Source organism: Panthera onca, chromosome B4 (assembly GCF_046562875.1).
Source record: "Panthera onca isolate mPanOnc1 chromosome B4, mPanOnc1 haplotype 2, whole genome shotgun sequence".
Lineage (NCBI taxonomy): Eukaryota > Metazoa > Chordata > Mammalia > Carnivora > Felidae > Panthera > Panthera onca.
Genome location: NC_138345.1, coordinates 124,104,091 through 124,122,012, shown reverse-complemented (window position 1 = coordinate 124,122,012; position 17,922 = coordinate 124,104,091). Strand labels below are relative to the sequence as shown.

The window sequence follows — 17,922 nt, the reverse complement described above, 5'->3', positions numbered from 1 at the left end:
ATCTTCACAACAAACCCTATCAAGTGGACACTACCATCACTCCTGCTTTACAGAGGAGGCAACATTGGCACAGAGAGGTAAAGCAACCCACCCAAGGCCATACAGCTAGAGTAGCAGTCAGAAATGGTCCCTGTTGATCCCTGCCCACCCTGGGATGCATATGCTGTATAATCCTCTCCCTCTGAGTGTGCACAGGACCTGGGAATATGATGGAATAGCACTCCTGTGATTACATTATAAGGCAAAGGCAAAATCATTTTGCAGATGTAATTAAGATCCTTAATCAATCGAGACTGTGTGCTCATCAAAAGGGAAGCTATCCTGGAGGGGCCTGGCCTAATCAGGTATGCATTTTTAAAGAGGGCTTATCGTTTCTCTAAACTCAGACTCTCGTGCTGGCCTGGAAAAAGCCAGCTGCTGTGATTTCTACAGCTACAAGGAAAGGAATTCTACCAGTAACCGCGAGAACTCCAGAGGGGACTTGAGCCCCACAGGGGACCGCGGTTCTGGAGGACACCTGGGTCGCTGCCTGCTGAGTCCCAGAGCAGAGGACCCAGCGTGGCCTGCCCAGCTCCTGAAGCACGAAAACCGTACGCTATTAAACGTGCGTTGTTATAAACTGCTAAGGTTGTGGTGATTTGCTATGCAGAACAAACAGAACTAGTAAGGGGCAAGGCCGGGAACAAACCCGCATGGCCTGGCTCTAGAGTTCTCACATGTAAGTTCTTCTCTATTTGCAGCTCTAGATATGGGGCCTGGGGTGGGTGGAAAAAGAGTTACTGAGCAGACGGGTCAGAAGACTCTGGTCTTATGCAGCCGGGGGTGGGGGGAGGGTTCTCATGCTCACCCCATCTACCCAGCACCCGTCATGTTTCAGGAACTACGTGAGGCATAAAGCAGGCACAGAGGCAGCCAGCACGGACTGTAGCATCCAGTGAGGAAGAGGGCACTAACCAAGTAACAAAAAATGATAATAATTATGACAGGTACAGGGCTGTAAAGAAGTCAAGGTGCTAAGGGAATGTGGAACAGGTCCTAGGGAACACCTTGGCCTGTGTCTGAGCAGGGACCAATCAAACAAAGGTAAGGAAGGGAGGGAAGAGCGCCTAGGCAGCGGGAACAGCATGTGCAAACGCCCAGCGGTAGGAAAATGCAAGTACGGTGGAGGCACCAAACCAGGTCCTGTGTGGCTGGAAGGGAAAGAGGATCCTGAGATGTGACTGAACAGGCAGGGCGGGGGCGGCTCAGGTGAAATGATACTGCTCATTACAGCAGAAACTGACCCTTCTTCCACAAGAGGGATTCAATGTCACATTACCCCAGACAACGTTAGCACATTTCACTGAGCACTGGTGGCCCAGAGTCAAAATTACTGCTTTCTGAGAAGGAAACTAGAAATGCTTTCAGACTCAACAAGCTTTGATAGGCTCATGTCGTGATCCTGGCAGCTGAAAATAGAAGTCTTTCGCCCTCTGCCTTTTCTTCCATCTGAAAACACAGAGATGGCCTGAACATATGTGGTCAGTGGGCTCTGTGAGGTGGGGAGTCACCTGTCAGCATGTGTCAAGCTGGCGATGAGGCCCCTAAAGGAAACACAGGAAGAATGGGACCTTTGGGATTAAGCCAAAGAACCACAGTCTCCTGTCTCCTGACCTCAGGCTTCCTGGCAAATGTCGGGGGCCTGACATACATTGCTCCCCCCTGACTCACCGTAATGGGAGCAGCACACATCCCGGGACTCTTAAGAGTCTCGGCAGATGGAGACTTAGAGCCCTGTGCCAGGCAGCCGTGAAGGGCGTCAGGGCATGAGATGGTGGGCGAGGAGGGGTCGTCTCTTGCTGCCGTCACTTGCCAGCTGTGTGACCTAAGGCAGGCTATCGACCTCTCGGAGCCTTGACAGCATCATCTGTCAAATGGAGTTTCTACCTTTCGGGGTTGTGATGATTTAAGTAATGTCTATATAGAAAGCGCCAGAATGGTGCCCGGCACAGAGTGAGCATGCAAGGAAATGTTAACAGCTACAAACAGTGCTCCTACAATCACCACCACTGCTGTATCACATTATCATCATTATCACCTCCAGCACCACCAGCATCCTATCAAGTACAGAACTGGTTTTATGACTAAGGTTGTAAGCTTTAATCTCCCACAGTCTGAAAATGGAGTTAAGGATGCACTAAATACTCAGGAAGGAGAGAGAAGCCCCCCTCACCCCCCAGATCCCGGGAGTGTTCCGTTCTCGGTGGCCATAGCTGTGGCAGAGAATTCAATCCCAAGGTCAAGGAAACACACTGTAATTTTGTCCACCTCACGGGTGCTGTGAACCTGGCATCACTGAGTAATCTGTTGATTGCAGTCTGGTGCCCTAATTGGTCTACCCCAGAGAGAGGATGTGCTGATGTGCTAATGAGAATATTCCTGTAACTGTGTGGCAGTTACAGTTGGAGTTAAATGAATAAATTGGCTTCTCGTTTATTTTTTTTTTAAATCACATGGGAGAGAAGCCCATTCCCTGGGGCGTCTCCAAGGAAATGTTGTATTTGCATCCACAAATACATTTGGACCACTCTCTGGGGGCTACCCAGGCCAGAGATGGTAATTGAGAAAAACACAAAGCGTTTGTGTATGCTTTCACACCCATTTTTTCATTTGCTCTGCCTCAATCTTATAAATTATAAAGCATTACACTTCTCGTTTCTCGGGGGTTCAGTGAATGCTGCTTTTAAGGTTCACATGAATAGACTAAAGTTCTGGTCTTTTCAAAAGAAGTTGTTAGTGACATAATTGTAAGAGGGGGCATTGGTTAGAATGAATTGTACAGAAGGTTTTATGAGGTTTTTAAAAAAGCTTTTCTTATTAAATAACTATAAAACCTCACCCAAATAGCTCAAACTAGCTTGGGAGAACGCCAGTCATAATTAGGGAAAACCTAAAATGCAGACTTTTTTTTTTTAATTTTTTTTTAACGTTTTTATTTATTTTTGAGACAGAGACAGAGAGACACAGCATGAACGGGGGAGAGGCAGAGAGAGAGAAGGAGACACAGAATCGGAAGCAGGCTCCAGGCTCTGAGCCATCAGCCCAGAGCCCGACGCGGGGCTCGAACTCCCGGACAGTGAGATGGTGACCTGAGCTGAAGTCGGACGCTTAACCGACTGAGCCGCCCAGGCGCCCCAGAATTTTTTTTTTTTAATGCACTTTTAATACTTGAAGTCTGCATAGTAAAAAGAACCCACAGCTAATAAAGCGCCTGTGTCTTTCACAAACAGGACTCCGTGAATTAGGTCGGTGTCCTTAAGGAGGGTAGACAGCCCCACTTGCGCAAGCTCGGAGGGGCACGTACCCTCACTGGGCCTCGACGTCTTGACTTGAAAAGAAATCAGCCACCAGGGGAAAGGACTGGATCATCTCCAGGTACCTCCCAGCTCTACCAGACTCATCTTTTCTAATTATGTTCACACTATTAATTTGCTCCACAAATTCCTTCTTCGTGGCGAAGTTGGAGGAAATGTTACATATTCTAAATTAGCAGGGTTCAAGTTAATGAGCTTTTCCTGTCTTCCAGGTAGATGTGGAGATGAAAATACATAGAGAGAGAGAAAAGGAAAGGAGTCCCACCCGCGCTTACTCTGACACAGAATTACAGCCTCACCCGGTCGATTTCTGCTCCCAGGGGCACCTGTTTCATGGAAGCCTGGGAGAGGCAGTTCAGGTATTTCGCTTTTTTCACCCAGGAAAAGGTTATTTCGGTCGTTTCAAAGGTTTTGTGTGGCTGCTTAGAAGAGCGTGAGGCACAAGAACTACAAAAGCAAAGTCTGATTCTTTACGGGTATTAAAGACAGAATTGTGTCCTCCCCAAATCCATATGCTGAAGCCCTAACCCCACACACAGGGCCTTTAAGGAGGTCATCAAGTTCAAACGAGGTCATAAGGATGGGGCCCTAATCCATTAGGATTGGTGTACGTAAAAGGGACACCAGATCCTTCTCCCTCCATTCTCTCTACTCGCACAGAGAAAAGGCCACATGAGGGCACAGAAAGCTGATGGCTGTCCGCTGGCCGGGAACAGGCCTCACCAGACATTAGCCCGCTAGCATCTCAATCTTGGACTTCCAGCTTCCAGAACCTAGAAAATAAACACCTGCTGTGTAAGCCCGCCACTCTGTGTGGTACCTTATTACGACGAACCTAGCTGACAAACGCACCTAAGGAAAAAGTAGGACAGCACTGGCTGAGATTGAGCACCTGCTCGTGCCAGGCACCGTGCTCAGGATTTTAGGTGTTAATCCCGTTTAATTCTCATACCAGCCAAACGAAGGAGGTGCTATTATTATCCTCATTTTACATGATTATTGGCTTGTTAATCTGTTCATTCATTCCCTCCTTCTTTCATTCCCGTATTTGACAAACATGTGACAAGCACCATTCGTTCGTTCGTTCGTTCGTTCATTCATTCATTCATTCGACAAGCATGTCCGAAGTACCACACTTGCGACCTTCTAGAGTAAACCTCTTTGATTCCAAGAAGGCCTATGAAGGACACCGAATATGTTGTCCATGTGGCCCGTATGTGACTTTGAGACCACACGCTTAGCTGAGTCACAAGTGACTGGAGTGTCTGCCTCTTTGCGTCCCATCTTCCTTGCTGCTACGGCCATTTAATACCTATTGTTCCAAACCACCTCCCTCCTCTTTCTTCTCCTGCCAATTAAGCACTGACCCCTTTTCAGACCTCAAAATTGACGTTTGCACATAATGGCTCTGACAATTCCCCTACAATGGAGGCTGAGACTGAGTGCATCTTAATGAGATGCATAATTGCTTAGCACAATGCTTTTTATTCACTAACCACTCTGTGATTCAGCTCTGCAATTCATTTACCACCCATCTTCCCCCATCAAGGCTTCAGGTTCTCCTCCTCCAGCCGGAGACATTGAGAAGAGCATTGTGCTTCTCTGGAGCCCCCATTCATCACAGTCATTTTGCTCATTTGCAATTTCCAGAATGGAGATCAATTCGCACTACACGGAAGGCATTGTTGCTTGAGAAACATCTCATGGCAGTAAAGGGGAGCTTTGAGAGGCTGGTGCTTTTCTCGTATCCCCAGACAAGATGAATGTAACTGAAATTAAATAAGAATGTAACTGAAAATAAATACGCCTTTCTTGACCTCATCATGCAACTGCAGACAGGAGAGCTGGGGGCCAACACGCAACATTTTACACCAAGTGCACGTGCATGCTTTATCTACCAGCAGTGGCCTGGACCACGATCGTGCATCAGTGACAAAACGTTAATAACCGCACTAGGCTTGGTCCTGTGGTTTTATACATCGCTCTCGTTGTCCTCGCCGTTGCCTAAGAGAGAGAGGCATGGTTGTTCCCAATTTTAGAGGTGACAGACCTGAGCCCTGAGAGCCCGTGTGACGTGCCCAAGAACACTCTTGCGGGTGTGATGAGGCCGGGACTTGAACTGAGAGCTTCTGGCTCTCAGCCGTGTCTAAAGGCCACCTGTGGACCAAACCCAGCCCCATCTGTTCATTTACACATTGTCTACAGCTGCTTTGACACTGCCACGGCATCGCTGAACTGTTACCAGAGACCTACGATAGTCACTATCTAGAAAACATGTGTGGACCTGGTCTAGAACTTAAGGAACCGACTTTGTTTAGCACTTTAGAATGCTCCAGCAGAATGAGACGGCTTTGGGGTGCTCCGGCTCTTAGTATGTGGGGAACCCTGGAATGAGCCCTGATCTAGGACTCAGCTGACCCTGGTTATGGTTGTGGCCACTACTGCTCTTGGTATACAATTACACACCCCGCAATGTGCCTGGCACTGTTCTAAGCATTTCATTGCTGCATCTTTCCTTAGTCCTTGGAACAAACTTCTGAGGTATGTCCTATGATTACCCTTACGTGGACAGATGAGGAAACTGAGGCACAGGAAGGTTAAGTAACTTGACTAAGGTCATCCAGCTAGGGCTGGCAGGGCATCGGCTCTAAACCAGCACCACACTCTATGCCCTCCCCTAGCTTAGACTTGAAGTTCAGCCTCGTCTTATTCATGGAGAACTTGCTCTGGGAGACTCACTCAGTACCCTGGGCCTCCTTCTCTTGCATCTAGAGAGCAGGAGTTTCGATGGAGCCAGCCTTTAGCACAATACTTTGAGAACACTTGTAGCACTATAGAACCATGAAGGAAAATCCCCACAAATGTAACACCACGACCTCCAAATATGCATCCAGTCCTTTGATGTACTGACAAAATATAGTGGGAGCACCTCCCATCCACAGGAACCCATCACCAAAAAAAAGCGTGATGGAAATTTCAGGTGGTGTATCTGGTTGTCAAGGAGACGCTTACAAATACAAGGATTTCGCCTCCATCCGGCCCATGCCCTGGAGGGGTGGGCGCCACAATGAGCCAGTGGCTTGGCCACCAAGGTTGCCAGCTCACAACTTAGATTCATTGCACATTTTCACGGAACTTCACTTTAGGCTCAAAGCCATCTCTTCGTGGAGGCAATCTCACCACCTCCGTCAGCAGTATCCTCACGTTCTACACCCAACAGACCGCTGCGAGATTCCGCTTTCCTGAGGTGACCAACCCAGCACCTTCCAGCACCTTCCAGGTCTCTCGCAAACCCTGGACCGGGGAGCTCATGGACCAGTCTCCTAACGGCCACTGTAACAAAACCCTACAAAGTCGGGCAGCTAAAGACGACACAAATGTATTCTCCTACCCTCTGGAGGGTCCAGGTGCTGGCAGTTCCTTCTAGAGGCCACCTGTTCTCCTTGGCTCATGGCTTGGTCCTCACATCACCCTGACCCTTGCTTCTACCCATCATCACATCTCTATCTATCACCTCCGTTGTGACTACCCTAAACCGATCTACGATAATCTTCCCTACTTAAAATCCTGGACTTAGCCACACCTGTCAAGTCCCTTCTTGCCATGTGAAGTAACATACTCACAGACTCTGGGGATTAGGGTATGGACCTCTTTTGTGAGGCTGGTTCTGCCTATCACAGTTTGGGAGGCAAGTAACTCCAGGCTCTAAAAGGCTGTGAATGATTCTGGGTCAAGGGCAAAGTCAAGGACAGCACCAGAGAGGAAGAACAGGTATCTGCTCTGGTTCCCTTAACTCCACATTCACCTTGGAGACTGGCTTGGCTTTTATTCCCCTAACAGGTCCTTTCCCTAGGTCACGATTAAGGTGTACCCCCCACGCTGGTGGCTGTAATCTGTGGCCTTCCCAAGAGCCCACTGTGAAAAAGCCCAGAAGCACTGCAGCCTTCCAAGGTTTGCACCAGGTTTGGACCTTGCTATTGAGCAAGTTAAATTTGAACATCCAAACTGATAAAGATGAGCAGGCTTTTCTTAGGCTCAAGAAAGAAAAGCCTGCGCTGTGCTGTGCTGCACTAATCCGATAACGAATGGCAACAATTTGCCAGGGGCTGTTTTTGGCAAGGCCTTATCTTAACAAGATGTTTATCACTTCTTCCCTGGGACTGAGTTACACCGTGATGGGGTTGGGGGGGAGAGGGTGGGGGGGAACTTCCTTATCAATAGCAAGGGCTTCCTTTTCCCAGCTCCTGGTTCTTATTTCAAGATTACCTACCCCTGAATCCCAATCATGTTTTCTTTTCAGCAAAAAGAAAATTGCAATGTTATATGCTCTTCTCTAATCAGACAATGAACATACCAACCAACACAATAAGCTCATTTTGCCACTTACTCGAGAAAAATGGCACTTTACTCAGAAGGGGGAAAAATCAGTTCCTTTGGATCCTTCTCATTAAGAAAGGGGTTGGCAAATTATTTCTCCTGTATGATCTCTTAAGATCTCAGTTTCGAAGAGAGCGATGAATCAGCCAATTTTTTGGCACTGGTTAAAGGCATGTTGGAAAAGAAGGCTATTGATTAACATGAGCTTTGGAGATTATCTGTGGATTTCTATTTCGTATTCAATCCCTTTCCCCCAGGACCGTGAATAATTGGATGTCAGCTGCTTCTGAACTCCCCACATATCTGCCAATTTCTTTAAAAAAGTCACATTTCTTTTCAGACACCAGCTCATTTATCCTGTAAACTGGAGAAAAACCTACTGAGGCTGAGATTCTAAACTAAGATTAACCAGACTAGGAATAAGACCCAATGCAGAGAGCAGAAGGTTGGAGGTACCCTTTGCGAGCCCGTCTAAGTGGTGACAAAACACTTTTGAGGGACATATCCCGAGACAGCCTCCTTATTTCCAAATGTCACTCTAGCAATTTCCCTACAAAATGAGATGGGGCTTTCAGCTGCTGCATCAGAAGTACAAGGCTGCTGCAATGAGGGTGGACGGCTGGGCTCCCTTAGGAGCTAAGGGACCAGCTTTTTCAGATTCACATTTGTCCCTCTGTAAAGATTATAAGCGGTCCCTTCTTCATGGACTTCCAGCTTGCTCTTGAAAAGTGGAACCCAGAATGTTCCACCTGCAAACTCCAAAAGCTTAGGGTGAGTTTATGTAATTCCTTACCCTCAGTGATAAATGGGCTGGAGGGGTGAATTAACCCTTTCCTACAATTCCCTCCATCAGCTACTGCTGGTAAACAGGCCCCTCTAGAAGAGAAGAATGAATTGGGGAGAAAATTACAGATGGTCCCTGTGCCTAGGCCGGGAAGTACTCAAAAAGGAACATCCAAAAGCAGCCTCCCAACTCTTAAATCCATGGGAGTACCTCCCTGCAATTTCCCTGTTTCAGGCATCATCTCTGGCCTGAGCACCCTTGTTCCTGGTTCAAGGATGCTCTGTTGACTCAGGAAGGGGCTGAGTGAGTTTCTGGGAGAGGTCTGGAAGCCAGGAAACAGAGAGAAGCTGCGGGCTCGGGATGCGGGCGCACAGAGCCCCCGTCATCCTTCCTCCGGTCACTGCATCCTGTCCTGGAGCTGGGACAGGCAGGACCTCAGGACCCAGCTTCCCCCAGGGGTGCCTGGAGCAGCCGATGTCTTCCCCATATTGAGTTCCAGCCGACCAGCTACCGAGAACAGGCACGGAGCTGGCTCATTTATGAACTCCCCCTGGAAGAGGGGCTTTTCACCTGTATCTCAGGACCAGTGAATTAAGAATCAAAGGAGTTCAGGTCACCCACCCAGGCCAAGAGCTCTTACGCCAGCCGCGCCAACGGAGGGGGCCTGCCCCCCGGAGCAGTGGGCTTCGGCATTGGATTGAATCCTGGCTCCGCAACACCTCACCTAGACCAGATGGCTCCGCCCAGTTTACTTTAACCACGGCACCGCCTCTCTGTGCCTCAGTTTCTGCAGCTGCAAACTGAGGAATGATGCATTTGAAGGGCAGTAACAGGTTTGGATAGGAGGAACTGTAAAAGCCACAGGGCAACACAAGCTTTTCTTCAGTCAGTTACTGGGACCCAGATTGTGACGATCATTTGTTTCAAAAGGGAGAACAGTGGGGAGTTTCAAAGAAAATATAAAGGCAAAAAAATGCTCACTGGCACATTTGAGAGCGTCCTGCTGGCGTCCGTCCCAGCACCTGACACATGGCAACTCCTTAAATTCTCGTAACAGTTCAAAGAGGCAGGTACTGCTGTTATCCCCATTACACGGATAAAGATACTGAAGCACCCAGCGATTAGGAATCAACCCAAGGCTCCTCTGCCAGGAAGTATGGATTTAAACCGAGCCGGCCTGATGGGGAGAACACGGTTTTCACTGCGGTACTATGTGGCCTCTTTAGCTAAAGGTAAATAAATTCTTCCTACTTTCCTGGTGAGGGGATTGAAAGCCCTAGGAGACTGAGATAGTTCCCCAAGATCCTATTGCTAGTAAGTGAAAAAAGGCAGAATTTCAACTTAGAACCTAGGGCTTTAAATTCCATTCTCTTACTACTAAACCATTTGAGATCTGCTGCATTCAGGGCTCAGGGGGTGGGGGAGGATGACATCTGAAAATGTCATTTGGAAATAAGGGCAGCAGGGAGGGTAGGGGGAGTATGCAGAGCTCACGTTGGGTTCCTCCTTCTTGTTTCTTAACAAAGTGAGGTCAGGAACAGCCCAATCCATGAAGAGAACAAACTTGAACTCTGGCCACCCAAGGGAGCCCAGCGTACCTCCTAAGCCTGCAAATCCCCTTTGCCCCAGGGTCACGGCATCCAGGAAGGCCGGAGCTGCCTTCTAAAAGCACTGCAGTGGCCTTCGCTCCCAGGGCACTTGGCTCGAAGCCACATTTCTTTCCCCCCTGAGTTGAGCCCATCAGGGATATTTAATGCATCCAGAGGAACTGCAAGGCTGGCCATCAAGCTAGCCTACGGCGGGACTCTGGGTCCCGGCCACTGACAAGCACTCCATGCCACATAAACACAGCTTTATTTTCTAAGTTTTCCGAAAGCAAAAGCGTGCCAGGCTCTGGGAGAGATAAGGACCTCTTCTGGCTTCCCCGCCTCCAAAACGCATGCACCTGTCCCTTGCTATCTAATCCACCTTGTTATCAATGCTTCTTCTGGGAGCCTCAGGATGGGGCCGTTTGCTCAAGAGCCTTCCTCAGCTGCATTCAGCAGACCAAGGCTCTGCATTTCTAGCAAGTTCCTGGGTGATGCCAACACTGCTGGTCCAAGGACCGGTCTTCGATAGTAAAAGCCCAGAGCAGTGGTTCTCAGATGTGGCTGCACGCTGGAATCAACAGGGAGGCTTTTACAAAGCACTGGCGCCCCAGAAACGCGGATTCAGTGAGTTGAAGGTGTGGCCTGAGCATCGGGATTTTTAAAATTTCCTCTTTTGATTCTAAAGTGCAGCCCAGGCTGAGAACCCCAGCTCTAACAGATGGAATTCCCTCGTAACAGGGAGAAGATGATCTAGCTCTACGGAGCTCTGTCTTCCAAGTGACCTGAACTTGGACTTGCTCATTTGTCCCCAGGGATCATTTGCTCCTTTCTGGCTTTCGTGCCTGAATAACAATCACAGCAACAAACAGCAAACAGTTACACTGGCCTCGCTCAGGGCCGGGCACCCTTCCAAGCACTTCACATGTCTGGATTCATTTAATCTTCACAAGAACCCTATGACGTGGGCGCCAGTATTATCCTCACTTTGCAGGTGAGGAAACAGGCACAGAGAAGGTGAAGGAGCTTTTCCAAGTCACGTAGCTGGCAGGTGGTGGCGCCGGGACTCTAGCCCACGTGGGCTACTTCCCAGGCCCGTGCTCTTGACCACTTCTAGGCTGTGTGGCCTCAGACACTCCCCTTTGTCTCAGAACTTTTCCCCAAACACTGGGACAGGACGTGAGGCCTGGATCCAAGCAAGCACTGAACTTGCCCACCTCTTGAGAACAAAGCTCTGCATTGGCAGGATGTTATTACACCCATGGATATATCTGTGGATGTTCCTGCAGGGAACATGCTGGAGACGGAACAGACGGTCAGAGCCATTTCTCCAATACTCAAAATGACTGCCAGACTGCATATTGGCTCTTTTGTGGCTTTAAAACCCCTGATTTAAGATGAGGAAAAAAGAAATGCTGCAAAAAGCCGGTTTAGGCAGCACCAGAGTCTGCCCGGGCGTCACACCCCTGTGGTAAGTTCCAGAACGGCCAGCTTCTTTCCAGGGCTGCCCAACACCTGCCAAGGCTGGGACACCGCCGACCTGGCAGTGCCTCCCAGTGTGGTAATGCGGATATCAAACAGTGGAAGATCAGCTGGAGGCCCCGGAGCTGCAGACCTTTCTAGAAGTCCTTTCTACAAGGAGCGACAGAGGAACCTGTGTTTTGGCAAATCCTTGGCCTGCCTGTCCCAACTAGAGGGGCGTGGGTGGGGCTGCCCGAACAACCAACCAGAAGTTGGGCAAGAGGCACGGACCAGATTCTTCCTCACGGCTCTCAGAAGGAGCCGGCCCCACCAACACCTTAACCTGGGACCTCTGGCCTCCAGCACCGTGAGACATGAAGTTTCTGTTCTGGAAGCCGCCCGGTCTATGGCAGCCAAGCAAGCTACCTGAGTGGGAACACAAGGGGACGGGAATTTTAGTTCCCCTTCATTCAGCGCACATTTGCTGAGTTCCTGTTTGTACCACATGCCGTGGAAGAAGGAGGGAAGAAAGAAACAGGGCTGGATGTGGACTAAGTATTGAGGGAGGGTGAGGTCTGGCTGAAGCAATCCCCCCACCCCACCCCTGTATCCTTTCAGTCTCCTTCAAGCACCCGAGCCCTGCATCCATTGTCTCCCACCTCCCACGCTGACACATGCTGGCTTCCAGGCTGCTTTTCTAAGCATCAGCCCTGCCACAGTCCTCGCACTTTATACCGTCAGGAAAAATGTGTTCAGGGGAGGCCTAGGCATCGGCTTAGCTTGGAGATGTATTTCTGGACCAGATATCACTGGGCCTCATGAGACCTCCTGCTCTGATGGTTGAAGCCCTGATCACCTTCTCAGCATGAATGTCCACACCAGACTTGCTCAAGGCACGGGCGGGCAGCTCCCTTCACTGCCGAAACACCTGCTGAGCCCCTCTCTTTGGCAGCTGGCAGGAGATAGCCACTGGGTGAACAAGACACAGCCCCTACCATCAAGGAGCTCAAGGCCCGTAACATCATTTCAGATGCATGGGATATGTGAATCACGATTATTCCTGATGGGCAGCACCATTCTAGAAGGACATTTAACCTGAGCTTGGAGAGAAAAAAAAAACCAGGGAGAGCTAGCTTCCTGAAAGAGGTTTCATCTAAGCTTGAAAAGAAAAGAAAAGAAAAGAAAAGAAAAGAAAAGAAAAGAAAAGAAAAGACAAAGAAATCAGCATTGATTGAACAGCTTGCCACGAGCCCAGAACTTTCTCTGTACTTTCTGATTTAATCTTTGATAACTGAACTGTTGGTATTTTGTTCCTTCTTTACAAAGTCTCCAGGGCTGGAAAGGCTTCAACTGTTTGCCTGCGATTTCACGGTAATTAGTGGTGAAGACGGGGCGGAGACCTTGCTCCCCACCAGATCTGCAGGCCAACTTCACTTTCGGGAAGAGAGGAGGATGGGGATGGGGGGCAGGTGGTATCGCCCACCCCCACCCAGGTCTCTCCTACAGAGAATCTGAGAACAAGCCAGGGCTTAGTTTCAGCCCTACGCATCCGACACGGTTCAAATCCAATTGGCTGAGAAGCTACCTGAGTTGTGTCATTTACAGAAAAATCACATTATGTAGAGGCCTCCTATAATTGGGGGTAATTTAGGAAATAACTTTCCGAAAATGGCAGATTTTACAGCTGTGTTACCATCTGGAAATTGCCAGGGGTCATTTTGCCACTCGGATGCCCTTCTCTGGTGGAAATGGGCCAGACTGTACTCACACAGACTGACACAGAAGAACCCCATTAGGGCACGGAGCTCACGCTCTAGATTTGAATATATTGGGTCAAATTAGGCTCTCTGAAACAGAGCAACTGCCTCTAAATGCAGGCCGAGTGAAATGCGGATGAAGCCATTCGCTCAGCAGCATCACATTTACAGCGCACAGAGAGGGGGATCCTATTTCATAGCTATTATTACTGAAGCACCTCGCCAGGGACTGGGGGATGATCAACATTAGCGGAGGAGGTCTCTAAACTTAACGGCTGTATCCGCCGCGTTCCGTGGGCTGACTGTCCAGGCACACACACTCACGCACATGTCACATCCACGCGTGGAAGCACCCACGGCCTCATCAGTCACTACACCCGGCTTCTTAATAACAGAGTCAACCAGCCACAGTCGTCAAACTTTTTAGGACGTGCTCACCATGAACAGCTAGTAGCTTCCGGGCAAGAGGAAATCGTCTGTCTTACTGTTTTTCAACAAAATTCCAAGTGTACATCTGCAAAGTCTCTGAGCCTGCAGCACAGGGGCCCAGCGTGGCCCAGACCCCCTAAGAAAAGTCCCAGGTCGCCTAATTCAACTTGGCCCGCTGTTGGCTACTGATGAACACCAACTCTTTCTCGGTACTGTCTTAGGTGCTTGGTATACATGATTTTGAATCTCATAAACTTGAAAGACTGTATTGTGCTATTTTACGGATAAAGAAACCAATGCTGGGAGGCCAATGCTGGGAGGCCAACCTGGGCTGGGATCCCCCAGTTCCTTCACGCAACCCATTCTCTCCTCTGACCCAAATCGTGTCTGACTCTAGAGTCCCCATCTGTCCTGGCTTGACTGGAAATCTGACCTGGGCGCCTTCCCCGGTTCAAAACTAATGGAGCCACCGGCCATGGTGAAGGAGGCGGCTCGCTGTCCCTGGTGTTTGCAACGGGCTCGCTCGTCTATTGTAATTTGCAATTAATAATGAAGCATTCTCCCAAGCCCTGTGTGCAAGATCAAGTTCACGTAATAGTTCATCTTTGCCAGCCAGCTGCCGTTCTGCTAGACTGACAGTAAGTAATATCTTTGCATAAGGAGCCAGTCCACAACTAAATCAATTAATCCCTCTTTGGCTGGTAGACAGCTGTTGGGTCAAAACAAGATAATTAGATGGACTCGTCATTTACCAGGTGGTTGGTAATGAAGGGATTAACTGCCCAGAGTTGGCGGCTGTACGATGTCTGTTCTTTCTTGTCTTCTCCAGTGTGTCTGACCGTTATTAGCACCAGTCTTAACCAACAGTGTGGAGGGCAGAGAGCCTCTCCCGTTGGCTCCTTCACTGGGAAGCCAACACTGGGGCTGCTCCTTCTGAAGGGCCCATCCGATGCCCGGCACGGAACAAGTCTGCGTTCTCCTCCTTACGGGGTCCAGAGCCGAGTGGCTCGAGTGTCCCTTACACAGGGTCCTCCCAAGTCCCTGCCTGGGGGCCCCGCCTCCTGGGTTTGTCCACCCGGCGCGGGGTCTCCAACACTCGGGGCCTCGACTCACCAACCTGCCAATGGAGCACGAGGGCATGTGATCTCCGTGAGGCTGAGTGCTGAGCACGGACACAGGGCCTTTGCAACAAACGACAGGGAGCCACCTCGGTGCGGAGGCTCTGAAGCGCTTTTCCCGGAACGGGCTATAGGAGAATCAGAGAATCGAAGAGTTTTGAACTGGAGGGACCGCTATGGGCCTGCCACTCCAGTGCTTCTGAACTCTGCAGCCCGTCAGAATCACCGGGAACTCTGAAGACCACCGATGCCCCAGCCCTATCCCGGACCCACAGGTAAAATCAGAATGTCTGGGTGAGGCCTGGGCACCGGCCATTTCGTCAAAACTCCCTGAGCGGTCCTGACGTGCAGCCAGGGCTGAGAACCCCAGAACCAGCCCATTTTGTAGACGAGGCCGTGCTCTGCCTCAGAGGAGCCCGCGGTTCACAAGCGGCTTGACTCGGAAGCGGCAGCCGGCTGGTCGGTCGTACACGATCTCCTGTGGGCTCCTTGGGACCAGCCATCCTACTGGCGGGTGAAGACTACACCCACCACCCGGGTGGGCAAGCCTCATCCAGCCGGCACCACGCTGCCCTTCCCGCCTTCTCTCAACCGGCTCCCAGCAGCTCCTCACTCCAGCTGCAAACCCCTCACCGTTCTCTGAATGTGCCACAGACGGGCCCTCCTGGGGCCCCCACTCCTGCTGTTCCTCCTCTCTGTGATGCTGCCCTCTTCTCTGTCGGGTGAAGTCTGACACGTCTTCAAAGACCTAGTTCAACCGCCACCCCCTCTACAAAGCCTCCCACTTGCCCCGTACTTTGAAGGGTTGATGACTCACTTCTGATTCTCCCATAACTGAAAAGCTTCTATCGTACAGCACGTATCATGTCTGTTACCTCCGTGCCTCTCCTCCCCATGTCCTTTCGCTCTGTTCACCCCACACGTGTGCAGAAGAAACAGAGTTGGGCAAGCGTTGCTGAGAAAGCTATTCAGGTGGGTGCTAGAACAGCTCCCCCTCCCGACCCCCTGGGATAATTCAAGCTTTTATCAATCTAAACTTAAAGACCCCAACTTCCCAATCTCTCCCATGGCAGAGCTCCTGAGGGCGATTCCTGCTTAGCCTGGCTCCGGCCCAGAGACAAAGGCCTCTCCAAATATCAGGTTCAGGAAGCAAAAAACAAAACTTCAGTTGTTTATTGGAAATCTACTATGCCTTCCATAGCACCCCACAAGCCTTGGCCCCCAACTTTGGGACTTTTACAGCTGTCCTGAGCACACCCATCTCAGCTTGGGTCACTAAGAAAGGGAACCTCAAGGAAGCATTTTTTCCACCTGGAAAAGAGAACGTGAGAGGCTCTCATCCTCCCACAATCTCGCTAGGTCAGATGGGCCTGGCCCTACCCTATTTAGGGGCTTTGTGACCTTGGCAAATTGCTCAGTCAACTGAACCTCAGTTAACTTATCTGAAAAATGGGGTTCAACCTAGAAACAACGAGATATGTATGGAAATGCCTCGAATAGTGTAGTGCAGTATAGTGAACGTGGATGATACTTTCAATGAATAGTAACTTTTCTTCCTTTCTGCCTCCCCTCCCGCCTTCTCTCCCTCTTTCCATCCTTTGTCCTGGAGCCTACCTTATAGAGAGGTAAATTCACTCTAGCACACTGAAGACTGGACGCACAAGGGGCCATCAAACAACATAGAACTCAGGAGTGGCCTTAGGGATCTTGCCAACGCCTGGCATCCCCGGAAGCTTTTTTCCCCTCTTCCTGTTAGATCCCCTTTTTCCTCAAGCAGTTCACCCAGAACCCAGCTGGATCCCTCACACATGGACTGGCCCTCACACAGCCTTAGGAATGCCCGCAGACAGTTGCATCTGGTGCATTCCTGCAAGCCTTCTAGACTCTGTGTTTACGAATTCCTGGTCAGCCCCTGGGCTGCGCATCTGTCTTCTCGGAACGTGGTAATCACAGAGCGAGGATAAAGGCTAAAGAAAGCACCGGGCAGGGCAGGGCCGAACCACATGAGTGCCGCTGTGAACATCTCAGGGAGCCCGCGAGAGGACCAGGAGGTGGGCGAGGCAGAAGGGACAGGCTGTCTCACTCCCGCTGGCATTTGGGGGCAATTATGCCCTATTAATGGCTGACCACTTAGCTCTGCCCTGCGATGTGAGCTGAGCCGGGCCGGCCCACAGATGTGCTCGGCCCACAAATATGCAGTTGGCAACTCCTGAACTTTCAGTGACTTCACGCCAGCTGATCTGATCAGCAATTACATTTTATTTTGGGGCCAGGGAGACAGCACAGACCAGGAAAATTATAAGACATCAGAGTGCAGTTTTGCTAAGAATATCAACTTTTTTTTTTAACCAATTGTTGTTTTAACGGTTAGGGATTTGGGAGGCACTAAAATAAGAAAACCCTGGACACGACAAATCAGATGATGGCCAATTTTCCCAAGGGTGCCTTTAAGTCTTTGTCCCATAAAAATCTGGGTGTGATCCTGCTGTTGTTTTAGAGGGGAGATGGGGCAATTCCTGCCAAGGGAACTTTGCTGGCGACAGTGACTGGAGCGTGGAGATAAATGGATTTGTGCTTCATCCTGGGTTTAAATCTTTACTCGGCTTCTTGCTAGCTGCGACCCTCTGCAAGTTGTAGAACCTTCTTGGCCTCAGCTCTCCCATATGTGAAATGGAGGTGTTATGCCTAGTTTGGGGTTTATTATGAACATTCGATGAGATGTTGATAAGCATCTAGATACCATCTGGTCCACAGCACCGATACATGTAACTAAGATGCTGCCTTCTTACAACCCTGGTTTCCCATCTACAATGAACGGTTCCTGTTTTCACCATCATCTAGCAAACCCAAATAACCAGGCGGCATAAAACGGGGGAAAAGGCATCTCCAGGAGCAGTTTGGTTTCTAGCAACTTCAGGGTTTGTCATCTGCCTCCGTGATAATATCAGTCCAGGCTTAGCGGCTTCAACAGCTTGACTGGTGGGGAAACGCGAGAAGCCACGACCATGCCCAATCGGGTGCAAAGTTTGTAAATGTCTTGTGGACACGGAACTAACC

At 49.9% G+C, this 17,922-nt stretch overlaps 1 protein-coding gene across 5 annotated transcripts in view; it reads right to left on the bottom strand.

Moving 5' to 3' along the window:
* The window catches only part of CHST11 (carbohydrate sulfotransferase 11), a 265,153-nt gene that overhangs the window by 118,122 nt on the left and 129,109 nt on the right, over positions 1-17,922 (bottom strand). For 3 of the 5 annotated variants that reach the window (XM_060656559.3, XM_060656560.3, XM_081796229.1), the window contains exon 3: positions 14,865-14,993. The exons of the other annotated variants lie outside the window; for them this stretch is intronic. In XM_060656559.3, the coding sequence (XP_060512542.1) occupies positions 14,865-14,993 (129 nt within the window). The remainder of the gene's footprint in view (positions 1-14,864; positions 14,994-17,922) is intronic. 5 annotated transcript variants of the gene reach the window in all.